The 27,495-nt window shown below is 39.2% G+C and overlaps 1 protein-coding gene across 3 annotated transcripts in view; it reads left to right on the forward strand.

Moving 5' to 3' along the window:
- The window catches only part of TMTC1 (transmembrane and tetratricopeptide repeat containing 1), a 309,190-nt gene that overhangs the window by 152,425 nt on the left and 129,270 nt on the right, over positions 1–27,495 (forward strand). For all 3 annotated transcript variants that reach the window (XM_021092123.1, XM_021092125.1, XM_021092124.1), the window contains exon 8: positions 11,099–11,288. In XM_021092123.1, coding sequence (XP_020947782.1) covers positions 11,099–11,288 — 190 coding nt within the window. The remainder of the gene's footprint in view (positions 1–11,098; positions 11,289–27,495) is intronic.

Genomic DNA, 27,495 nt, shown 5'->3' on the forward strand with positions numbered 1-27,495 from the left:
TTATAGGGCAGTGTGTTAGCCCCAAACCCAGGGAGGGGGAGGTGACAGGGCTTGTCAGAGGAAGGGACATCAGTATTGGGATCTGAAGGATTAGGAGTTGGAGTTTGGCCACGCTGTGAGAGTTGATTCCAAAAGACGAGGTGAGCAAATGGGGGGCCACTTTCAGGAATTTGAAATCTAAGAGTGGGACAACTGGCCATGAAGACTGAAGTGACAGGTGTATGAAGGCAAGAGGAAAGGAGGGCTGGGTAGCTCTGATCACTGTGCCCTAGTCTCAGGGATGAGAAGCATGAAAGGGGAACCCATGAGCAGAGGGGGCAGACAGAGCAAAGAATAGGAGAAGCAGGGCAGCTGTGAACAAGGCCTGAGGCTCAGAGAGAAGGCTTGCCCATCTTGTAGATGCTTGGTTCTGATTCCCATGAAGCCTGGGTATCCTCTTAGTTTCCTGTCTTCAGATTCTTATGGGAATTTTTAAAAATTCTTCTGGTTTGATTAGACCCTTGGTCCAGAAGAACTTTAAAAACACGACACAATGAGAAAGTGGCTGGGAAGCCCTTTGGATCCCTTTTCCTGTTTCATAAGTGGTGGGAGATGTCTTGTCATCTCTGTTCATTCCCAGTTACTAAAGCATCAAGTATTCAGTGCTACTGAGGGGTCTTTGCCCCAGAACACCCCCAAGGGTGGGCTGCTGCACTTGTCTGGCACCTTCTCTTCTGTTGGCACCAAGGAGCTAGGGGATGAGGGCTGTAGATCCTTCTATGCCTTCTTTGCCTGCTGTCGGCTGGGATTGCCTTGTGGCTTTCTGTCCTGGTGGGGCTTCAGGTCTTCTTCTAGTCACCCCTTCCTTGTTTACAGATGATTTTCTTTGATTTCCTTTTTTTTTTTCCTTAATTTTTATTTCTTTTTAGGGCTGAACCATGGCATATGGAAAGTACCCAGGGTAGGGGTCGAATTGGAGCTGCAGCTGCTGGCCTATATCACAACCACAGCAGTGCCAGATCTGAGCCTCATCTGTAACCTACACCACAGCTCACAGCAATGCCAGATCCTTAACCCACTGAGCGAGGCCAGGGATCGAACCCCTGTCTTCATGGATATTGGTCGGATTGGTTTCCACTGTGCCACAATGGGAACTCCCTTGATTTCCTTTTCTTTTGCATCTTCTTTTTTGTTCCAAATTAACATTGTGCCATTTATCCAGGTCATTTCATTCATCCTCATTGCTGAATTGATTTCCAGTCAATAAATATATAAAAATATAGGTATCCATTTAATTATAGATGGACGTCTGCATTGCTTCCAGATTGGGGCTGTTAAGAATAGTGCTGCTGGAGTTCCCATTGTGGCTCAACGGGTTAAGAACCCAACATAGTGTCTGTGAGGATGTGGGTTTGATCCCTGGCCTCACTGGTGGGTTAAGGATCTAGCATTGCCACAGGCTTTGCTGTAGGTTACAGATGCATCTCAGATCTGGTGTTGCTGTGGCTGTGGCGTAGGCTGGCAGCTGAAGCTTCGATTGGACTCCTAGCCCAGGAATTTTCATATGCCTCAGGTTTGGCCATTAAAAAAAAAAAATAGTGCTGCCCAAGACATGTAAACAACCTAAATGTCCATCAACAGATGAATGGCTAAAGAAAGAAGACATGGTATGTGTGTGTGTGTGTGCACACGCACGCACACGTGTGTGTGTGATGGAATATTACTCAGCCACGAAAAAGAATGAAATAATGCCACTTGCAGTAATATGTGTGGACCTAGAGACTATCATACTAAGTGAAGTAAAGTAGACAGAGGACAAATATAGTATGATATCACTTATATGTGGAATCAAAAAAAATGATAGAAAACGAACTTTTTTACAAAGCAGAAATAGACTCACAGACATAGAAAACAAACTTATGGTTACCAAAGAGGAAGAGAGGAGAGCCAATTAGTAGTGTGAGATTAACAGATACACACTGCTATATATAAAATAGATGAACAGCAAGGACCTATTGTATGGCACAGGGACCTACATTTAATATCCATACACCAAAATGGAAAAGAATATGAAAAAGAATATGTATATATGTATAAATGAATCACTTTGCTGTACACCTAAAACAGTGTAAATCAACTATACATCAGTACTTTCTTTTAAAGAGTAATGCTACCTTGAAAAATCTTGCAAATCTTTTTGATTAACATATATGTGCTGCCCTGGTGGGTGTGAACTTAGGGGTAGAATTGCTAGGTAGGTATTCTGCTTTCATGAAACGGCCTGCATTTCTCCACCATGGTTTCATTAATTCACCTCAGAGTTTCAAAGTTCTGGCTTCTCCACATCCCTATCAACACTTGACCTGATATTTTTCATTTTAGACACTTCAGCGGGAGTCATTTTAAGTACTTTTTACATTCCACATTTTAAAGCTTGTACTTTAATTTACCCATATTCTTAACTGCTCTCAGAAAGTGTCATGTTCATTTACAAGTTGAAGCCATTTTTATCAGGGTTTCTTGCCTGGATTCTCTATCAGCCGTTTTCCATCTATTTAAATTATGCATAGGAGTTCCCGTCGTGTTGCAGTGGAAGTGAATCCAACTAGGAACCATGAGGTTGCAGTTCGATCCCTGGCCTCGCTCAGTGGGTTAAGGATCCAGTGTTGCCGTGAGCTGTGGTGTAGGTTGCAGACATGGCTTGGATCTGGTGTTGCTGTGGCTCTGGTGTAGGCCGGTGGCATCAGCTCTGATTATAGACGCCTAGTCTGGGAACCTCCATGTGCCGTGGGTGCAGCCCTCAAAAGACAAAAGACAAAAAAATAAAAATTTTAAATAAGTAAATAAATTCTGCATAGATTCTAGGAAGCCCCCCCCCCCTTTTTTTACAGCTGCACCTGTGGCACATGGAAGTTCCTGCGCTAGGGGTAGAGCCACAGCTGCAGGCCTACACCATAGCCACAATAATACCAGACCTGAGCTGCCTCTGCGAATTGCACCACACTTTGTAGCAAGGCTGCATCCTTAACCTACTGAGAGAGGCCAGAGATGAACTCCACATCCTCACAGACACTATGTTGGGTTCTTAACCCACTTGAGCCACAACGGGAACTCTAAGGAGAGCATTTCTTAATTTTCCTTTTTTTATAACTCTGTTCTATCTTAAACCTTCACTGAAATTTGAAGTTTATGTTTCATTATTACCCAACCACATAATGCGTGAGTGTCTTCTTCCAGCAATGCTGTGTGAAAATGTACACTCTACATTCTAGAGGATGTAAGCTAGCTCTTATCACTCTTCAGCACCTGTAAAAGTGCACAGAATACTTATTCAACATTTATGGAATTCATTTTATTTTATTATTTTGTGTTTTTATTTTTTCAATTTTATTAATGTCATTTTATTTATTTATTTATTGATCTCCTGTCCAGTGAGAACTTAGTTCAGGAGTTAGCTATATATTTGGCTAGTCCTAGAGAAGCTTAAAAGCAGGAGCTACTAATGATGACGATAAGTAGGTTATGCCTGCAAAGGCCTGTCATTATGGCTGGGGCACACTGAGAATGTGGAGACCCTTTCAAACCATCCATGGAATACAGTAGTTCTGAGGCTAAAAATAGGGAACAGCCTAGGAGGGAGCAGGACTGGTCCTCAAAACCCAGTTGACAGAGGTAGAGTTAGGCAGGGTGGGGTGCTCCACTCTGCGGTGATGTGGTTTCTTTATACTGCTGCTGTATTGACAGTGTTAGCCAGTGCACTTTCCAAGAAGATGCAGTGTGCAGTGCACACAGTGTCTTGTATTTATGAAATGATGGAGGATTCTGCAGGTGAAAGAAAAAGAAGGATCCTTGGAACAGAAACATTTTTATAGGAAACAAGCCAGTGCTGTACATTTCTGCCTGCAGTGCATGATTTTTTCATAGGTACCTATCATAGGCATCTTTCTAGGACAGGGAACTACGTTGGGTTTGTGTTTTTTCTTAGTCAAAAAGGTTTTTTCAAAGACAAAAAAAACAGACTCTATGTATATTTGTATACTTAAAGCCCTCTTTTTTCTTGATAAAAATGAAGATTTAGATTTAAAGAACTCCACAGTTTCATTAGGTGCCATTTGCTGCCAGTTCCCCACTGGCCTCATCTTCCCTTTCATGTGTTTTGTCCTGAAACCTCTTCATTCTTTCCTGGCTTATCAAGGAAAATGCATGACTAAATTGTTTAAGCTGAACTGCTGACTTTTGTCTGTGCTGGATATTCCATTTCGTTGGCAAGGTATTCTAGTGGCTTTCCTAATAAGTCATTTTATCTTTGCTCCTGCTTTAAAAAAGAAAACCCAGCAGGACAGAGATATTCAACAGATTGTTTTATTTCTTAAATTTTAACAGAAATAAACTATTTGATTAGTTTGAAATGTAATTCATCATCAGGGAGTTAAAGAGAAAAACATCAGATGCTGATTACAGCTAGCTCGACTAGCCCCCTAAAATGTAATTAGCTTTTGGTGTGATTCCATGTGCTTAAATTTGCAAAAAGTTCCCAATGCTGTTTCAGTATTTCAAATAGTATGTAAAATCTTTATTTGCAACATTGATCTCAATTCATAAGCATAAATTGTAGGTAGATGTCTCTGAGTTTCTAGAGACAATATATGTGTGTTAAAAAGGGCAATTCTACTCTTGGCTATATGTATCTCTCTCTCTCTCCCTTTCTCTCTCTCTCTCACACACACACACACACACACACACACACACACACACACACACACACACAATACTGAGTTGAAAAGATGCATCACCCCAGTGATTCATAGTGTATTATTTAAACAAGATATGGAAACAACCTAAGTGTCTATCAACAGATGAATAGATAAAGAAGCCATAGTATATACTCGGCTATTAAAAAAAAAAAACAAAATTTTGCCATTTGCAACAACTTAGATATACCTGGAGGGTAGTGAAATAAACTCAGACAAAGACAACTACTGTGTTAGCACTTACATGTGAAATCTAAAAAGGAAAAGAAAGAAATGAATATAACAAAATAGAAACAAACTTAGAGATATAGAGAACAAACTGATTACCAGTATGGAGAGGGAAGAGGGTAGGGCAATTTAGAGGTAGGGGATTAAAAGGTAGAAACTGCTATGTAAAAATAAATAAGCTACAAGGATATATTGTACTACACAGGGAATATAGCCAATATTTTATAATAATTTTAAATGGAATATAATCTGTAAATTTTTGAATCATTATGTTGTACATATGAATCTAATATATTATAAATCAACTATACCTCACTAAAAAGGGGGGGTTAAAAGTTAATAGTCTTGGGGTAAGTTAATAGTTTTGACCCACCTGCAGGATGAAGTTTCTTTTAGCTCTATGGTTTACTTTTCTTTTTTAACCTATTTTGATTATAATCTATGTCAAAATTCACAATTGAGCATTTGAGAAAGTATGTAATCAACTAAATTCATTGTAAGTTTTACAAACATTATTCTTACTATTTGCTCTTTGTCAGTGTGGTATTGCAAGTCTAGAAATTATAAGAGACTGAGAACAACTTGCAGAGCGAGGTCAAAATGTGAACTGAGCATGAAAATCAAAGATTCTGCCTAGTGTTTGCAGCTCTTCCATGGTCAAGAAGACAACCATAAGACAAGAAAGACTTCCTGTTGCAATTCTGTTGCCTTTACCATTACTTAAAAATAATTTTTATTATGAAAAATATTAAATACAAAAGTAGAGAAAATATGACAAAGAACCCCTACATCCTCATTATCCAGTTTCAATATAGTTCATGACCAATCTTGTTCCATTCATACCCCTACCCACTTCTTCCCTTTTTCTTCCCAGTTCATCATTTTGATCATTCTTTGAACATCTTTGATCATCATTTCTTCCCAGACATCATCTCCTTTCAAATGTGTTTATTTTTGTATGTATTTCGAAAAGGTAGGAACCCTTAATGAATAGAACCGTAGTACCATTATCACACTTTAGAAATTAATGATTCTCGGAATTCCCGTCATGGCTTAGTGGTAACGAACCCAACCAGTATCCATGAGGATGTGGGTTCAATCCCTTGCCTCACTCAGTGGGTTAGGATCTGGCGTTGCTGTGAGCTGCAGTGTAAGTCACAGATGCAGCTCGGATCTGGAGTTGCTGTGGCTGTAGTGTAGACCAGCAGTTGCAGCTCTGATTTGACCCCTAGCCTGGGAACTTCCATATACTGCAGGGGTAGCCCTAAAAAGACAAAAACAAAAAGCAAAAAAAGAAAGAAATTAATGATTCTCTACTCTCATATGTCCAATCATCATTCAAGTTTTTCTCTTTCAGTTATTTTTAATTGCAGGTTGTTTGAATTAATAGCTAAACAAGATTTGAACTTTGTTTGTAATGTTTCTTAAGTCTCTTAATTTGTAGGTGCCCTCTCCCCCCACCCCCATTACAATGTATTTGTTGCTTTCATTTGTTCTGTGGATTGTGTATCATCCTGGATTTGGCACATTGCCTCCCTGTGGTGCTATTTGACATGTCTTGGTATTTCCTATATTTGATGTAAACTGGTAATAAAAGGCTTGCTTAGATTCAAGTTGAATTTTCTCTTTGTGGAGTTCCCGTGATGGCTCAGTGGTTAATGAACCCAACTAGCATCCATGAGGATACAGGTTTGATCCCTGGCCTTGCTCAGTGGGGTGAGGATCCAGCGTTGCCATGAGCTGTGGTATAGGTCACAGACACAGCTCAGATCCTGCGTTGCTGTGGCTGTGGCGTAGGCCAGTGGCTACAGCTCCAATTCTACCCCTAGCCTGGGAACCTCCATATGCCGCAGGTACAGCCCTAAAAGATAAAAAGACAAAAAAAAATTTTTTTTCTTTTATTGGATGAGACTGCTTCATAGATGATGGTATAGATATCCATCTGGAGGATGTCTGGCTATTAGTCTTTCTTTCTGTGATGTTAAAATTGCTTAGCAAGTTCTAGACACCTGATTTACCTTGATCTGTCCGTTACAAAGTACCCCAGCAGCTTTTCACCAGATAATTTCAGCAGCCATTTATAATCATTGCCTAGATCTCTCATGTCAAGAAGGAGAGATACTATTTTTTAAAGTAATTTCTAAGAGCAGGATGTGACTGAGTTACACAGCTGTGTGATTTTCCTGCTAAGTTTGATCGTTGGATATTCTCCTTTAAAGCCAAGTCATCGAGAATCTTTACTGAGCTAAGAAGGAAATAGCATCAGCTTAGAAGTTCTGTGAAAAGAAGAAGCCCTTACTGACCCAGTCATCTTTCTATGGAATTGGCATTTTCAGGCTCGAACCTAAAAGGAAAAAAGGTTATTTATTTTTTTTTTTTTTGGTGGTGGTGTTTTTATTTTTGTTAAATAGCAAAGCTTAGACTTCATTAGGTCTTTAGTATCTACTGTACTGTCTGTACATTAACATTTTATTTAAAATAACCACAGAGAGGAAAGTGTTTGGAAACACCATTGAAATATCCCCACTGGGGAGTTCCCATTGTGGCCAGTGGAAACAAATCCAACTAGTATCCATGGGGATTTGGGTTCCATCCCTGGCCTTGTTCAGTGGGTTGTGTATCTGGCGTTGCTGTGAGCTGTGGTGTAGGTTGCAGACATGGCTAGGAGCACATGTTGCTGTGGCTGTGGTGTAGGCTGGCAGCTACAGCTCCAATTCGACCCCTAGCCTGGGTACTTCCATATGCCGCGAGTGTGGCCCTAAAATGCAAAAAAAAAAAAAAAAAAGAAGAAGAAGAAAAAAAGAAAGCAATATCCCCACTCCTTCACCCTATTCTCTGTAGGAATTTGAGAATTAAGACAGTGAATAATTTCTATCATTGAGCCTTCCCTGATCATTGTTAACGATTTTACCCTGCTGACCTTGGAGGAAGAGGAGGAAAAAGAAGGAGATAAGTTGGGAAGGTCTGGAAACGTGTTCTTGTTACAGAACCAAACTTGGATCTGCTCACCCACGTGGAGTAAAACCAATCTACCCACACGGGGTTGTGTTAAATGAAAACAGAGTGTATATTGCAGGGTGCCAAGCAAGAAGAATGGTCAGCTCATGCTCAAAGGACTGCATCTCCCTGACACTGTCTTTCAGGGCAGGCATTTTATTTTTTATTTTATATTTTATTTTATTTTATTTTATTTTATTTTATTTTATTTTCCCACTGTACAGCAAGGGGATCAAGTTATCCTTACATGTATACATTACATTTACATTTTTTTCCCACCCTTTGTTCTGTTGCAACATGAGTATCTAGACAAAGTTCTCAATGCTACTCAGCAGGATCTCCTTGTAAGTCTAAGTTGTGTCTGATAAGCCCAAGCTCCCAATCCCTCCTACTCCCTCCCTCTCCCATCAGGCAGCCACAAGTCTTTTCTCCAAGTCCATGATTTTCTTTTCTGAGGAGATGTTCATTTGTGCTGGATATTAGATTCCAGTTATAAGTGATATCATATGATATTTGTCTTTGTCTTTCTGGCTCATTTCACTCAGTATGAGATTCTCTAGTTCCATCCATGTTGCTGCAAATGGCATTATGTCATTCTTTTTTATGGCTGAGTAGTATTCCATTGTGTATATATATACCACATCTTCCGAATCCAATCATCTGTTGCTGGACATTTGGGTTGTTTCCATGTCCTGGCTATTGTGAATAGTGCTGTAATGAACATGCGGGTGCATGTGTCTCTTTTAAGGAGAGTTATGTCTGGATATGTGCAGGGCAGGCATTTTAAAGACAGTTTGAGGGAAGGGTTGCAGGGTGCACAATCAGCTGGCTCACAATTCTTGGATTGGTTGTCATTAAGGTAAAGTTTCAAGCATCATTAACCGTCTGGTTTCAACTGGTCTGGGGTCCTTGTGCTAGCAGGCAGCAGTTTTCATCTGGTCAGAGTCGGCTTCCTATAAAAACAATTTAGGAATATGTGTCAGACCTTTATATTTTTCGGGGAACTGGGAGTTTGGCAATTCCGCTGTTGGGCAGACTTAGAGTTAAAATTGTTACCAGTTCCTGGCCCAATAGTTATTCTTTGTTTCTATGTCATCACATTTCTTCATCATTAACTCTTGAGCCAGCCTTTTGAGATTCAAGGGAGGCCTGGAAGACTAAAGCAGAAGCCCTTTGTTTCAAAAGTCAGGATCATAGGGGCTTGTGAATGGTTTCAGTCTCTGGATTTTCCTTTGATATCATCAGTCTTGAGGGGAACAGGTTCAGGAGAAGAAAGGGAGCTAAGTTTTGAATAGAGAGGTAAATCATAAACTTGGCAGAGGAACTCAGTTTTAGGGGGAACTCAGTTTCCTTCTAGACCAATGGCTACTTACTGAGATGACTTCAAGGTGAATCGACTCTTGACCTTGGAAGATAACTGATCCAATTTTTTACCCATTCAAGAAGACATCCTCCAAAAAGGCTCTGACAACGAGGGAGGTCTTCTCTTAACATTCTGTGCTATCTCCTGCCTCTTTAATCCTGTACATCTTACTTTCACTACTGGATATTCCATTCCTTGAGGGCAAGGGATTTCTTTACTTACTTGGTTTAGTCCCTTATAGAGTCAAAGATGAATACAGCTGAACCTTAGAGCAGTGAGAATGCACTTTATTCAGTTTCTACTGACAGTAGAGGCAGAGCTGAGCTCTGTTCTGATTTGCAAAGAGGTGACTGAGTATTTTGAAGGGAGCACAAAAACAAACAAAAAAAATTTACAAAAGATGGATTGTATAAGTGCACTTAGGCTGGGGCTGCTGGCTGGCCATAACCAAAATTAGGATTCTGTCCTCCCGCAGATGGAGACAGCCCCCATCCTTCCTGATGATTCCATTTTATAAGAATCATTCCCAGGTCCTCGAGAATGACTTCTGAGTGATAAGAGATCCATATTCCCAATTCTAAGCCCTTTGTGATAAGTACTCTAAGAAAGGGAGACCAGGGGCCTTTGGTCAGGGGTTAGCTAGAAAAAACAGTAAATTCTCCTGGCAATGATGATCTTCCTCGGGCAGGCATTGTAATGGAGGGAGTGGGGTCCTCGCAAGGACATAACTTTATGCTGCAAGAAGCCATCCTAGAGTTTTGGCCATCTCCTTGTACAGAGGTTTGGATAGAGTTTCTTTTGTTCTGAGAGTCTTATAGTTCTCAAGGGTCTAGAACACTACTTGATGAATTTTTGTTGACTGAACAAATGTAAACAAATTCAGTTTCCTCTACACCCAAAGGAAGGGGTCAGTTAGAATACCTTCTTCGTTACCCTAGTACCTAGACACAGCCAGGAAAGAGAAGCAATATCTCCATCATTGTTTTCCGCCCCTAGGTCCACCACTTGGCTCTTCCAGTTATCAGTGAATGACAGCTGTTCCTCTCTCCTCTTGAAGGCCGCCTCCCCATTTGTGAATGAGACTTTATCTCCTGACCCACAGATATTTTGATTTTTCTGGAAATAGTTCAATATGGATCAGTTATAAAATGGTTAATGTTTTCATATTTACTGTAGGATTATCATTATGGGCGCTGTGAAAAAGGGACAGCTCAAATGTCCCTTAGCTAGGGAATCACATCCAACTGGGCAACATTTCATGTCACAAACTTTGATCAAACTTTTCTTTTATAGCATTTATCTCAGGTTGTAATGTGTTTATCTGAATGATATATTTTTTTTAAATGGCGGCACCTGTGGCCTAAGGGAGTTTTCGGGCCGGGGATCGAATCTGAGCCACGCCATAGCTGCAGCACTGCCAGATCCTTTAACCCACTGCACAAGACTGGGGAGATTGAACCTGCACCTCCACAGGACCTGAGCTGCTGCAGTCGAATTCTTAATCCACTGTGTCATGGTGGGAACTCCCTGTGATAATTTTAAAATATAAGTCATAGAAACTTTATCTTTGCTTGTTCATCATTGAAAGGCCAACATTTACCACAGTGACTAGAACCTATTAGATATATTCTTGAATGGTCAATTTAATAACTAAACAAATGAATGGCTTTCCATCTTCCCTTTTCTTTCATATAAGGTTGATGGTATAGAAATGCTATTTAATAGAAATGTGGTAAATGGATCTTGAGTTGTGTTTCAGTGATTATTCTTCTCTTTGTAGATTCCTTACTTATTCCTACCTCTTGGCCTTCAACATGTGGCTTCTGCTTGCACCTGTTACCCTCTGCTATGACTGGCAGGTGGGCAGTATTCCTCTGGTAGAGACCATATGGGACACGCGGAACTTAGCCACCATCCTTCTGGCCATTGTGATGGCCTTATTGAGCCTTCATTGTTTAGCAGCCTTCAAGGTAATTTTTTAAAGATCTAAATGAACTCTGCATTTGAAGAAAGATACTCTATACTCTAATGCTTTTTCCCTCCCTAGGGGTGTGTGTGTCTAAACGGAATTTACTTTTTTGTCTAAAAATCTTTTGTACATTTAAAAATTTTCCAGAAAGGTAATATATATTTTAAAGACCTTGGATTTAACAGACCATGGCTACCTTAATTATAGGATTTCTTTTATTATTTCTACCAACTCTGTAGAAATGGGATCTGGAATTTAATGTTTGCAAATTAGAAAAGTTTTTCCTGCAGTGGTTGACTAATTTTTGATGTAATGTGTTTGATTTCATGTAATGGTAAATGAGATAATGATAATATTCGCAAGGGCTTAAAATATGGTTAAGACTGTACTTACATTAATGTAAGCAGTTGGGTGATTCTCACTTTGAAAAAAATATTAGTTTAAAACTTTATTAAAAGTTTTAATGTTGGGGGAGTTCCCCTTGTGACATGGGTTAAGAACCTGACATAGTGTCCTGAGGCTGCCGGTTTGATCCCTGGCCTCACTCAGTGGGTTAAGGGTCTGACATTGCAGCTCAGATCCAGTGTTGCTATGGCTGTGGTGTAGGCCTGAAGCTGCAGCTCCAACTCAACCCCTAGCCTGGGAACTTCCATATGCCACAGGTGTGAAAAAGAAAAAAGTTTTAATATTGGAAACGTGGAGAAATATTGGAATATGGAGAAGTTATTAAATGTAATAATTTCAAGTATGATCAAAGACAGCAAAGAACTTGAAAATATTTGCTTACTAAAAACTACTATTCCTTGGGGTAAGATGCTTCCTGCCTGAAGATATTCCCATTTACCCCCAAACCCCTCCCCCACCGGGACCTGGTTTTACGCCCCCCCCCCAAAAAAAAACGGGATCTGGTTTTAAAAACCCACAGGTCGGAGTTCCCGTCGTGGCTCAGTGGTTAACGAATCCGACTAGGAACCATGAGGTTTCGGGTTCGATCCCTGGTCTTGCTCAGTGGGTTAAGGATCCTGCGTTGCCGTGAGCTGTGGTGTAGGATGCAGACGCAGCTCGGATCCCGCGTTGCTGTGGCTCTGGTGTAGGATGGCGGCTGCAGCTCCGATTCGACCCCTATCCTGGGAACCTCCATATGCCGTGGGAGCAGCCCAAGAAATGGCAAAAAGACAAAAAAAAAAAAAAAAAAAAAAACCCACAGGTTTCCTGGCTAGAGGTGGCTGATTTGATTTGGGAGAGTAGCAGTGCAGCAAGAAATTTAAGGAGGAGATCTGGGGAGTGGGGGGGCGAGAGAGCTGTAGAAGAGCGGAGTTGATACACTTTTCGTGCTTTTGTGGGTGACTGCAGATCGATATGTGCTCATGGAACACCCTGAAAAGCACAAGAAAAATGGAAACTGGGGGAGACTTAACTTATTTGTCGAAAAACATGAATGAATTATTCTATTCATACGCAGGTTGGGTGGCTGAGGGCGGAAGCGTCACGGCTTGAGTTGTCGATATAGAACCGCTGTTGAAATTACTGGCTGATCACAAAGCTAACAGGCACCAGACAGATTCCCCCAGGGATCCAGGCAAAAGAAACAGACAGACAGATAAAACCCCCTGGGCAAAAAGTTTCATCCCTGCAGAGAAACAGATTTTTCAGTTTGAGTCCAGCCAAGTTTATCATATGCTAAAATAGGAAACCATCAAATTTCAAAGAATGAAATAGAATAGAGTCACTACCGTGTATGACATACAATGTCTGATTTTTAATCAGATTACTGGACCTGTAAAGAAACAGGAGAGTATGACCCAAAATCAGGAAAAGAAATAGGCAATAGAGTTCCGATTCTTGGAGTCCTGCTGTGCTATAATGGGTTAAAAATCTGACTGCCTTGGCTTGAATTGCTGTAGAGGTGTGGGTTGGATCCCTAGTCTGGTGCAGTGAGTTAAAGGATCTGGTGTTGCCACAGCTGTAGCATAGGTCGAAGCTCAAGCTTAGATTCAATCCCACATGCCGTGGGTGTGTTCGTAAAAAAAGAAAAAAAAATTCAAATTCCAAATGTAAATTCATATTTGCATGCTCTATTTTTGACAAACTTACCAAGATGATTCAATGGGGAAAGGATAGTTTTTTATCTGTATTTATTTATTTATTCATTTATTGCTTTTTAGGGCCGCAGGTGCGGAACATGGAAGTTCCCAGGCTAGGGGTCGAATTGGAACTATAGCTGCTGGCCTAGCCACAGCCACAGTAATGACAAGAACTGAGCTGCGTCTGCACCCTACACCACAGCTCACAGCAATACCAGATCCCCAACCCACTGAGCAAGGCCAGGGATCAAACCTGCATCCTTGTGGATTCTAGTTGGATTCATTTCCATTGCTCCATGAAGGGAACTCCCAAGGATAGTCTTAAATATAACAAATTATCTGTAAGGAAAAAAAAATAATGTGAACATTAAATCTTACCCCATTCTGTACATTTAGAAAGTGTTTCTTTCTTTTTTTTTTTTTGCTTGCTTATTTGTTTGTTTGTTTGCTTTTTGGGGCCGTACTGCTCTTGCAGCATATGGAAGTTCCCAGGCTAGGGGCTGAATTGGAACTGTAGCTGCTGTCCTACTCCTCAGCTCATGGCAACACTGGATGCTTAATCCACTGAGCAAGGCCATGGATCAAACCTGCATCCTCATGGATACTAGTCAGATTAGTTACTGCTGAGCCGCAGTGGGAACTCCTAGAACGTGTTTCTAATTAGATCATGACCCTAAACAAAAGAAGTAAATGACACCAAAAATTCTAAAAGGAAATGTGTAAGAAAATCTTTGGGAACTTGGGTCAAGCAATGATTTTTTAGGATACATAATGTGCAAATTATAAAAGAAGTTTGATAGGTTGAACATCATCAGGATTAAAAACTTTGCTTCTCAAGAGAATGTTAATTGAATTAAATGGTAAACCACAAATTGGGAGAAAATATTTGCAAAACATATAACTACAAAGGACTTGGATCCAAGATATTTAAAGAGGTCTTAAAATCCAATAATAAGAAGACAACTCATTAAAAATGGGCAGAAGATTCAAATAGACACTTCATCAAAAAAAGATAAAGGTTAATAAACACATGATAAGATGCTCAGCATTATTAGTTATTAGGGAAATTCAAATTAAAACTATAAAGAGAACCATCTATATACCTTCTATAGAATGACTATAATTAAAAATATTCATGGAAGTTCTCATTGTGGCTCAGCAGTAACGAGCCTGACTAGTATCCATGAGGATGAGGGTTCCATTCCTGGCCATGCTCAGTGGGTTAAAGGATCCGGTGTTGCCATGAGCTGTGGTGTAGGTCTCAGACATGGCTCAGATGCCTTGTTGCTGTGGCTGTGATGTTGGCCAGCAGCTGTAGCTTGGATTCAGTCCCTAGCCAGGGAAATTCCATATGCTGCAGGTGGAGCCCTAAAAAAAGCAAAGAAAAAAAGATTCACAATACTGTTAGCCAAGGACATGGAATAGCTGGAGCCCTCATACATGACCGATGAGAATGAAAAATGGCTCAGTCACTTCGAGAATATGCAGCAGTTTTTTTTAAAAAGTTAAACGTAGGAGTTCCCTGGTGGCTCAGGGGGTTAAGAATGCAGTGTTGTCACTGCTATGGTTCTGGTTGCTGCTGTGGCAACAGGTTCCATCCCTGGCCCAGGACCATTTGCATGCTACAGGTGAAGCCAAAGTAAAACTTAAACATAAAAATAAGCTATTCTTCTCAATATCTACTGAAGAGAGATAGAAACTTATGTCAGTACTGAAATCTTATAAGTAAATATTCATAGTTTTATTCATAGCAGCTTTATTTATACTCGCTGAAACATAACGATCTAGTTACCTCACCCTGTAAATGGAAAAATTTAATGTGGTAAATTATTGAAAATTTAAAGGAACAAATGATTTATTGACACATAGTGAAACAACATAAGTGAACCTCGGACACTTGCTGAGTGGAAGAAATCAGGCATATTAAGATTATGTACTATATAATTCCATTTATAGGAAATTTCCATCATTATAATTCTGCTTTTTCTAGAATTTCATATGGTGAGAAAAGGCAGAATTATACTGACAGAAAACCTGGGGATAGGAATTGACTGTAAAAAGACTCGAAGGAACTTTTTGGAGTGTTGAATGCCTTCTAAAATTTGATTGTGGTTGTGGTTGCTGAATGACGTATTTACCAAGACTCACCAAAATATACACATACAATTACTGAATTCTATTGTATATGAATTGTATTTCAATAAAGCTATACTTACAAAAAATTAAAATGTTACAAATAAAGGCTAGAATGAATACAGAACTGAAAGTAGAATATAAATCACAATATGCGATCCTAATATTTGATAAAACATTTTTTTGAGATGAAATTTGTGTAACATACAATTAACCATTCTAAAGTGTACAATTTAGTGGTACCTAGTGTGTTCACAATGTTGTGTACTTACCAGCTCTCTATTTCAGAGCTCTTTCATCATCTCATTAAAAACACCCCATGAACATTAAGTAATGACTCTCAACTCTCCACACTCACTCCCTTGGTAACCTCCAATCTGCTTTCTGTCTCTATGGATTTGCCTATTTTGGATATATATATACACACAATAATTCCAGTAATATAATGTATGACTTCTTGTGCCTTATTTCTTTCACTTTGCATAATATTTTTGAAGTTTATCCAAGTTGAGAATGTAGCAATACTCTGTTCCTTTATATGGCTGAATAAATATTCCATTGGGTATATATGCCAGAATTAGTTTAGCCACTCATCTGATGATAGACATTAGGGTTGTTTCCACCTTTTGACTGTTACGAATAATGCTGCTCTACACATGGGTGTACAAGTTTCTGTGTTGGACATACATTTTCATTTCTCTTGGGTATATACCTAAGAGTGAAACTGCTAGGTCTTGGTAATTCATTCTTTCTTTCCTTCTTTCCTTCCTTCTGTCTTTCTTTTTTAGTATTTTTTAAAATTTTTCTCTTTTTTAAAAAAATTTCCCCAATACATTATTTTTTTTTCTGCTGTGCAGCAAGGTGACCCAGTTACACATACATGTATACATTCTTTTTTCTCACATTATCTGTTTAACTTTTTGAGTGACTATTTTCTACAGTTGGTGGGTCCTTATATTTTCCCACCAGGAATGTACAAGGGTTCCTATTTCTCTACATCTTTGCCAACATTTGTTATTTCATATTGTTTTGTTTAAAGCTGTTCTGATGGGCATGAAAAGGTATATTATTGTGGTTTGGATTTGCATTTCTTTAATGATCAGTGATGACATAATTTCATGTGCTCATTGACCATCTTTGTATCTTCTTTAGAGAAATGTCTATTCAAGTCATTTTTTTTTTTTCTTGTCTTTTTGCCATTTCTTGGGCCGCTCCCGCAGCATGTGAAGGTTCCCAGGCTAGGGGTCTAATCGGAGCTGTAGCCACAGGCCTATGCCAGAGCCACAGCAACGCGGGATCTGAGCCGCGTCTGCAACCTACACCACAGCTCACGGCAACGCCGGATCATTAACCCACTGAGCAAGGGCAGTGACCGAACCCGCAACCTCATGGTTCCCAGTCGGATTCGTTAACCACTGCACCACGACGGGAACTCCCATTTTTGTTTTTTAACCTGGGTTGTCTTTTTGTTATTGAGTTGTAAGAATTCTTTATATATTCAGGATATTAAATTCCCAACAGATAGAGGATTTGGAAATAATTTATCCCATTCTTTAGGTTGTTGTTTCACATTCTTGATATTATCCTTTAATGATTGCACAACAGCTTTTAATTTAATGAAGTCTATTTTATTTTTTTCTTTTGTTATTCATTGCTTTTGGTGTCAAAACTAAAAACCCATTGTCACATTTGAGGTCATAAATATTTCTATTTTCTTCTAAGAGTTTTATAGTGTTAGCTCTGGTATTTAGGTTTTTGATCCATTTTGAGGTAATTTTCATATGAGCACAAATTTCACCTTTTTGGAAAGCCTATCACAACTATACTATTTAACATGCGATCACATACCCTCTGCTCCACTTCTTACCTCCCTTTCACTTTTTAAACTTTTTTCACTCTACTTCAATTTCTAAAATGTTATGTAGTTTTATTTTATGTAGCATTTTGTCCCTCCAACTAGAATAGTAAGCCCAACAGGGACAGAGATTATTTTCTGTTTTTTAATGCCTTATTTCTAAAATCTAGAGTTGCTGCATCCAGTGTTTATTGTCAAAATTGTTTGCCACTCAATATACATTATCTAAATGAATAACACCATAAAAAGTTAGCAACTCTAGCTTTTGGTATGCTGAACCTTTTTTTTTCTTTTTTTTTTAAATGATTTTTATTTTTTCCATTATAGTTGGTTTACAGTGTTCTGTCAATTTTCTGCTATACAGCAAAGTGACCCAATTACACATTTTCTCACATTATCCTCCATCGTGCTCCATCACAAGTGACTAGATATATAGTTCCCAGTGCTATACAGCAGGATCTCATTGCCCATCTACTCCAAAGGCAATAATTTGCCTTTATTAACCCCAGATTCCCGGTGCATCCTACTCCCTCTCCCTCCCCCTTGGCAACCACAAGTCTGTTCTCCAAGTCCATGAGTTTCTTTCCTGTGGAAAGTTTTGTTTGTGCCATGTGCTAGATTCCAGACTTTTCTTTTTGACAGGAACTACAGCTAAAGCCTATAAAAAGACCACATACTCAGTACTGGTATGAAATATTTGGAGGTCAATATGAGGTTTGTTTTATTAGAATCTGGCCTTTCCTTGTGGTTTGACATGCCTACTATATTGTATTGATCTTCAGGAGTAAATGTAGTAGAGTGCTGGGCTGGTATGTCAGTTTGGGTTTCTCTTGACTCCCTCCTAACTAATTAAAGGGAGTACTGAGTTCCCACAGGCTGTCATCTTGGTCAGATATGTTAAAGATGGACCTTCATGATGGCAATAGATCCCCTATCCCACCCCCCGCCCCAAAGGCGAGACTTGGCCGTCCCCAGACTATCTTTGATAACATGATGAATCAAGGAAAATTCCTCCTTGGAAGGCTGTTAATCCTTTTCTTTCATGGAATTTGTTCCTAAATCACTTTGCTGCATCAGGAAAAACATTAGCAAAACATTCCAACTGTGGTGGTAGTAAGATTTAGATCTTCTGAGGGCTTTCATCTTGAAAATTCTTTGCAAACATTAACTAAAGCCTCTGGTAATTAGGCTGTTGGACTTTCTAAATGTTCTTGTTTCCAAGTTTGGAAACAGAGGTTTGGCATCCAGCTCCTGATTATGTGGTCTTGCCTCTCTGTTTTTGATCTAATTACACATTGGAAGTTCTTAAAAGTCGGATTCTCCTGCTAGTAAGTAACCTCTTAAAGTGGAGACGATCCTATTTATTCTGTGTGATCATTAGGAACATGAAGGGCTCTGACTTCAAGACAATAAACAGTAAAACAGTAAAATTAGTAAGTAACCTCTTAAAGTGGAGACGATCCTATTTATTCTGTGTGATTATTAGGAACATGAAGGGCTCTGACTTCAAGACAATAAACAGTAAAATTAGGCTTTTATGAAAATAGAGGTCCTGCTTTATAGACTTGGTTCTGTACTAAAAAAGGAACAATAGATGAAATGTTTGTAATAATGTCAGCAAAGTAAACACAGCCCTCTCCACTTAGAATATTTCCAAATGATGTGTGTACTGCATATCATGCGTACTGCATATGGATATGTTGAGTTGAAATTATTTTATAATCTCTGGCTATTTCCTGCAATTTTGAGGTAGTGATTCCATATAATATATTACCAGGGGAAAAACAATTGGATAAACAAGCATTGACACCGAGTCCAGGGAAGCGTGGAAGATGTTTCTTTTATTTTCACCTTCGATTGATTCTCAATCATGCAAAAGCCGCCCTGGCTTATATTCAGAGGAGAGTATGTTCTATTTAGCCTCACTGCTTCTTCTTCTTTAATTCTCTGAGTGTTGATTGACTACTTATTCCTGAGATAATAGCAGCGAACAAAATGAAGTTCTTGGAGTTCTCATTGTGGCTCAGCAGTAACAAACCCGAATAGTTTCCATGAGGATGCAGGTTCAATCCCTGGCCTCACTCATTGGGTTGCTGTGGCTGTGGTATAGGCTGGCAACTGCAGCTCCAATTCCACCCTTAGCCTGGGAACTTCCATATGCTGCACACGCAGGCCTAAAAAGCAAACACACAAACAGAAGTTCTTGCCTTCACTGAGCTTGCACTTAAACACTTAAAATTTGTTGTTACATGACTGGTATTGATAAGGGCTGCAAGGAAGTCAGGGCTGGCCTCGCAGATATTATGGCATGTGAGCAGAGTTATGAAGGAAGTGACAGAAGAAGCTTCATGGCTCTTTGTGGAGGAGTATTTCAAGTAGAAGGAAAGCAAATGCCAAGGTCCCAAGGCAGGAAAGTTCACAGAACAGCAGGGAAGCTACAGGATAGTGGGCCCAAGGTGGAGCCAAATGAAATGATGTCCAAGAGATGATGGAGATAGAGAGAGAGAGAGAGAGAGAGAGAGAGTGTGTGTGTGTGTGTGTGTGTGTGTGTAAATACAGGATCAAGCCCAGATCTTTTAAGTCTCTATCTACATACTTTTTTCCTGTCATAGGGTCTCTGGCTATGTTGACAGTTAGATGGTTTTATCTGACTTTCTTATTGATAAGGCCAAGCCATGGAGCAGAACAAGATGGAGAAAGAATTCAGGTCCTTTATAAAGAATTTAAATGTTTTTGTGTGCAGGTGTGTTTGTGGAAGGCAGGAGGGGAGGGTTGCAGGAAAAGGGGCAGTCTTATAAGCAATAAGGTATCTATAAGGCATATACATCTTTCTTTTGCTAATGGTAACTAGCTTTGGGGGAAGGCGTAATTTGGAGGCAATATATATGCTTACAATCTTTCTTTCTCCTCCAATTTATCAAAACCTCCTTCTGTCATTCTCTCTTGTTATCAGCCGAGAACAGTGGAGGGCAGTGGAGGAGGAGGACATAATCTATCCTGTTACCACCAAATTTACACTTAATTGAATTTTTCCAGAACATATTTTGACCTTACAAAGCTACAAATTACCACATGTAAGAAATAAGACCGCAGTTATTTCCTGTTCCCCAGCCATGCCCCACGTCCCACCCTCTGCAGGCCTTCTTTGAATATTTGTCCTTGTACCTCTTTCCACTTACTGAAAACAGAAATTCTCTCTTTTGTAAAAATGAGTTAAGTTAGACACCACTATGAATTGCAGTCTCTTCCAGGCCACCTCCACATCCAGTTAAGAGTGTCCTAGGTAAGCAACTCAGGGAGTGGATGTTTGAGTTTTGACAAGCTCTTGTCCAGGGTTGATGGGGAGACTAGGGCTCAGAATCTAAGAGTTTTCTTTCTCTAGAAGTAATCAGAGGATTAATTTAGAGAAGGTTTCTAATTTGTCCTGTTTTCATGGCATAAGACATGTAAGACCTCAGCAAGTAGTTTATTATTTATCATAAAGGAGCTCACTTGCATCTTTGAGAATTTAAATGTGGAATTTGTCTTATTCTGAACCTCCTCCTATTCACACCCTTTATTCACAAGGAATATACTTGCACTTACATTGCATCGTGTAGGGAACAATCTAGGAACTCATTATTGGATTGAATTTTTTTTAACAATGAATTTTAAAGTGAACTAATTTGCTCTCATTCTTTGTGCTGAGGATAATCACTCTGCTGGAATTTTTGCACAGTAGAGAGAAAGAGCATTTAAGCCACAAAGATTGATTATTCCATTTTCTTCCATGAACAGTGAATGTTTATATGTCAGGAGGACAATAGGCTGAAAATTGTACTTGGTTTTTTTCTTACAGACTAGTGACTTGCAATAAATAGTGGCATAGGTCAGGAAACTTTGGATTAATCTGAAATGTTTAGAGGAGTTAATACCATTACTCCTATCCTTTATACTTACCCTTTTCCCAAATCCTCTAATGTGATTTCCTTGAATTACAGAGGAAGTGTCACAAAGTTATATTTAAGAGGAATTTATTTGGTAATGATTCTTAATTATATTCTCATAGTGTATCTTGAGATGTGAAGGTATTTTGCATATTGTTTATAATATTGGGACATACTTGTAAAAGTAAAATTTGAGGGGATGAGAGGGGTTGGTGAGGCTCGGCTTTCCTGATAATGACCTCAACAATGAGTTATCTTTTGAGAATGGACATTAAGCAGTGGACATCCCCTCCCCCAGGTATGGCGCTTTAATGGTTAGTTTCATTTTGTTTTCATTTTCAGTAGGGGTTGCAACTCTGTCCCAGTTTATCCATTCATATTCTTCGTTTTTCCCTTGAAACCAAGAGAAACCATCGGCCCTGTAAAGCAAGTCAGATTCTCAGGTCTGCATGTGTTTCAGCTGTAGCATGAAGGCTATAGATGAGATATAAGGAAATGTTTCTGTTTGGCAGACAGTGAGATGATGTTGGGGGGACAGGTTATAGAAACTCCTAAGGCAGAAGCTTTTCTTTTTAACTTCATTCTCCTTGAGCAGTTTATACCAGCATTTCTCAAAATATGTTGTAGCATCATACAGGTATATTAAGTAAGGTTACTCTAGATAAAGATTCTGCATTTTAAAAGCACTAGGTTTAGAGAAGTTAGGCTTATTTTTCTTTACTGGTGAAATTCACAAAGTCTTCACTGTGCTCTAAGCAACCTTTTGAGTTTCCAAATAGGGTGTATAGTAAATGGCATTTTTCAAATTCTTTTGAATTTGAAAGCATTTTTAGGGACTTCTTGCAAGATCAGTGTTCTGGTAACATGTTTTGGGAAGAATTAACTTAAAGATATCAGGGTAGGTGGCTAAGTGAATTGTCAGAGTCCATCCTTAGGCAGTGTTTGAATACTTTCTTGCTGCCATACTTGTACCTTTGCAAGCAATAGCCACCACCACAGCATCGACAAAACAATTTTCGTATTATTATCCCTTTATCAATGCCACCTGAAAATGAATTCCTTTGAAACCATTTCTTTTGGAATTGTAGTTTTCAACAGTCATCAGCAAATGGAAGGTAAGATCTTAGAACCGATTCCTGGAGCCTTTCATTACACTGAGGCTGTAGATAGAAATGCAGATGTGACTCCTACAACATTGTAAATCAACTATGCTTCAATAAAATTGTTTAAAAAGACGACAAATACCATGTAATATCACTTGTACATGGAATCTAAAATATGATATAAATGAACCTATCTACAAAACAGAAACAGATTTACAGACTTAGAGAACAGACTTGTGGTTGCCAAGGGGGAAGGGGATTGGGGAGAGATGGACTAGGAGTTTGGGGTTAGTAGATGCAGACTAATACATATGGAAGGAATAAACAACAAAGTGTTACTATATAGCACAGGGAACTATATTTAATATACTGTGATAAACCATAATGGAAAAGAATATGAAAAGAATATATGTGTATATAATTGAGTCACTTTGCTGTATAACAGAAATTAATACAACATTATAAACCAACTATACTTCAGAAAAATTTAAAGAAATAAAATGCAGATGTGAGTATTTGATGCAATGACTGCTAAGGCTCACGATGGTTTGAGGACACTGCATGGCCATCCACAAAATGTCATTGTTTGGGGAAGTGAGTCTCACTGGAGTAGCTGATCCATCCATATGTTAAGTGACAGTTTCCAAAGTAAGACCTAAGTGACATTTCATCCATCCCTGCACAGGTAATATTCCTTGTAACTGGAGAAGGTTAAAAACTGTATCTTTATCTGCTTCACTGTCGATTTCAAAAGAAGGTGTTTGACTCTGTGCCTTACTTGAGTGGAACTGGTACAACCACTATGGAAAACAGTGTGGAGGTACCTCAGAAAACTAAATATAGAACTACCATATGACCCAGCAATCCCATTCTTGGTCATATATCCGGATAAAACTTTCCTGAAAAAGATGCATGCACCTGTATGTTCATTGCAGCACTATTCACAATAGCCAAGACATGGAAACAACCTAAATGTCCATCAACAGATGAATGAATTAAGAAGATGTGGTATATATACACAATGGAATACTACTCAGCCATAAAAAATAACAAGATAATGTCATTTGCAACAACATGGATGGAACTAGAGACTCTCATACTGAGTGAAGTAAGTCAGAAAGAGAACGACAAATATCGTATGATGTCACTTATATCTGGAAACTAATATATGGCACAAATGAACCTTTCCATGGAAAAGAAAATCATGGACATGGAGAATAGACTTGTGGTTGCCACGTGGGAGGGGAAGGGAGTGGGATGGACTGTGAATTTGTGGTTAATAGATGCAAACTATTGCATTTGGAATGGATAAGCAATGAGATCCTGCTGTGTAGCACTGGGAACTATATCTAGTCACTTATGACGGAATATGATAACATGAGGAAAAGGAATGTATATGTGTATGTGTGACTGGGTCACCTTGCTGTACAGTAGAAAATTGCAGAACACTGTAAACCAGCTATAATGGAAAAAATAAAAATCATTTAAAAAAAAAAAGTGAACTGTCCTTCCTGTAGAAACATAGTTCCTTTCGTGGAAGTTTCTTGTGGGATGGCTAGAGGATAGAGAAGAGACTTCCTGGAGCATCTCGATAAGCCAGTGCGTGGCTGCTAATAAATGGTTGTATTTTTGGCAGAATTTCATGTAAAATATGCTTTCATTTTTGTATCCTGACTGGTTCTGATTGGCAGAGGCCAGCAGTATTTATAGGACAGCAGCTTTCAGTGGCCAAATTGGCCTGGGCAGTTTGTGACCCTAGTACCCTCACTTTTGGCATTAAAAAGCGATTAACTGGAAAGAACATTTATTAATGTCAGTCTCCCTGGCATTGCCTGGGAAATTCCCTCCATTCCAAGACGCTGCAATCCCTATTGATGTGAGTGACTGGCCAGCGAACTCTCGTTTTCTGCCTGCTATAGATTTAGGTGCTCACCCTGAAAATGTCTTCACTTCGGGAATAATTCAACACCAAGGCTTGTTGGAGAAATAGTTTTAACCTTTTTTCTGTCAAAAATATATTTTCTTTTACCTTGTAAGAATTTCCCAGGGGGGGGAAAAATGACTCCCAGTTATTATATGGTCAAATTCTTACTTTTATCTTTATGTCAAGCCTCATATAGATCATGTTAAGCTCCTTCTCTCTTATATACACTTTAGAGATTTATGTTGTTGCTGTTTGGTGGAGAGCAGACCTAAGGAGACAATGATAATAGGTTTGGAATGTCTGAACTTGGAAAATGACAAGATTCTGAGGCTATTTGAAAACATAGGGTCTTTGTTTCTTTTCTTTTTTCTTTTTTCTTTTTTTTTACTTTTTGCTTTCATTAGTCCCTTAAATTTGCCCGTTTAGGCTGTATAGCTAGGCTGTTCAGATGCACAGTTAAAAGTGAAGGAAGAGCATTATTTAATTACGTTACTTGTAAAATGAGGTTTCAACAACTTCTGATAAAACAGAATGATCCGTTGGGCCTCTATCCCCATAGGTTTCAGAAGCAGGAAAGTGGAGTTTTACCCAGTGAGATGCAACATATTTTGATGATAGAAGATATTTTGGTTTTGGATGAGAACACTGACACATAGCGAAAACAGAACCATTATTAATACCAGTTACATCAGAAGCTCAACTGGGCAAATAAAACCCACTTTTTTTAGCTGTTAAGAGAGAAGCTTACTAAATTTCTCATTACTTTCTTATCTTGTAACCTTGAACTAAACCAAACATTTCTCAGTAATTTTTTTAATAGAGTATGGTGAATTATTGTGTTTAAGAAATGCTGCTCTAAAATATTGGCATCTTTACTGTGTGAAATTGTGTTAGATTTTTGTGGTTCCTTGTCCCTATTTATTTATTTATTTATCTTGTTAGGGCCACACCCACGGCATATGGAAGTTCCTAGGCTAGGGGTCAAATTGGAGCTGCATCTGCCTGCAGGCCTACACCGCAGCCACAGCAATGCCAGATCCAAGCCGTGTCTGCAGTGCCACAGACACAGGTCATGGCAACGCCAGGTCCTTTAACCCACTGCACAAGGCCAGGGATCAAACCTGCATCCTCATGGATTCTAGTCGGGCTCATTACTGCTGAGCCACAGCAGGAACTCCTCCTCTTACTCATTTTAGATTACAGAGGCAAGGAATGTCTTCTGCATGACATTCCCAAGTGGTGGATGAATCATACTTAGGAGTTTGACTCACTGTGTGAAAAAGTAAAAATCTAGTCTCTTTCTGAACAGAAAACAAGTGTATAGAGTCCTGCTTTGGGAAGTTTTGGCAAAGGGACATCTTAGAAATATTTGGATGGTAGTCATAGATAGAAGACCATGTATATTTCCATAGGAACAAAACTATGAAAATGCATCAAATTTATTCCCTGCCTCTGTTTCCTCTTCATCAAATCTAAATTCACACATACGACTTCACTTGTGTGGTTAAATCCATCTTTTTTTTTTTTTTTTTTTTTTTTTTTTTGGCCGCCCTTTGGTATATGAAGTCCTGGATCAAGAATCAGATCTGAGTCACAGTTGAGACCTAAGCCACAGCCATGGCAATGCCGGATCCTTCAACCCCTTGTGCCTAGTCAGGGATCAAACCTGTGTCCTGGTGCTGCAGAGACACCACTGATCCTATTCTTAATTGAATTTTTACAGAGGGAAAAAGTTGGTTAGTTGTCCCTAGACCTAAGATGACCTTATTAAGTTAGTGTTCTTGACCGAGGATTTGGTGGCATCGCTTGCATCATCTTTGTTTTGCTAACCAGAGCTGGATGTAGTGAGCATGATGGAAGAAGACCTGAGCCGCTTCAGTCAATGCTTCCCCTCTTTGCCCTGGACAAGCTCCAGGCACAAGACTGAGCTTCTGTTGACATTTTCTCTCCTTGGCTCTCACGCGCACCCTGTCTAGTGCACTGCTGACCTCCTCTGGATGGGGCCTCCCCTGAAGCCAGAGGTATCTGATGGGGCTCCTGGTACCTCCCCCCAGCTCCTCCGTTCTCCTGAGTTCACCCAGCTAGCTTTGGTCTCAACACATATGACCGCATGTCTCCTAAAGTAATGTCACTCTTTGGACCTCCTGAGTTCACCCTCCTGAGTGAATACCTGATATACATATATATATATATACATGTGTATATATATATACACATATATGTATATATATATATATAAAACAGATGTTAACAAGAGTAAGTGTCTACCTTAGAAATACAAATACTGTATGATATCACTTATATGTGAAATCTAAAAATACAGCAGGAGTTCCGGCTGTGGCAAAGTGGGCTAAGAAATCCAACTGCAGCGACTGTAGGTGCTGGAGAGGTGCAGGTTCCATCCTGGCCCCAAGCAGCAGGTTAAAAGATCTGGCATTGCCACAGCTGCAGTTCAGATTCAATCCCCAGCCCAGAAACTTTCATATGCTGGAATTCTGGCCTTAAAAAAATAAAAAATAAAAAAAATTACAACAAACTAGTTGTTACCAGTGGGGAGAGGGAAGCAGGAAGAGGGAATATAGGGGTAGGGGATTAAGAGTTGCAAACTATTATGTATTAATAAGCTATAAGTATGTATTGTACAACACAAGGAATATAGCCAATATTTTATAATAACTATAAATGGAGCATAACCTTTTTAAAATTAGTAATAACCGTATTGTATAACTATAACACATAATATTGTACATCGACTATTCTTCAATTAAAAATAAATCAAAAAATTTTTTTTTCTGGTAAGTGTGCAGTTTTATTCTCTCACCCTGCAGACAAGTAAGATGGGGAAAATACTTGCTGGGTCAAAGGTTAAAAGAAAAGGGGAAGAGTAAGTGGGTATCACAGTGTTACATTCCTACAAGATTGATACATAAACAGTATTAGATAGATAGATGAATGTTAAAAATGGAGGTTAGAGCAATAAGCTACAGAGCATGTGTAGATTAAAAAGTTAGAAGGCATTTGTCCACTCAGCTTGTTCATTTTGCCTCTGTGGCCCCCAGAATATGAATGTTCTCTTATTATCCTTAATTAGAAGGGCAATTTCAGAGTTCCCATTGTGGCTCAGCAGGTTAAGGACCCAATGTTGTCTCTGTGAGGATTCCGGTTTGAGCCTTGTTCAGTGGG

This window comes from Sus scrofa, chromosome 5 (assembly GCF_000003025.6).
Source record: "Sus scrofa isolate TJ Tabasco breed Duroc chromosome 5, Sscrofa11.1, whole genome shotgun sequence".
NCBI classification, from domain to species: Eukaryota; Metazoa; Chordata; class Mammalia; order Artiodactyla; family Suidae; genus Sus; species Sus scrofa.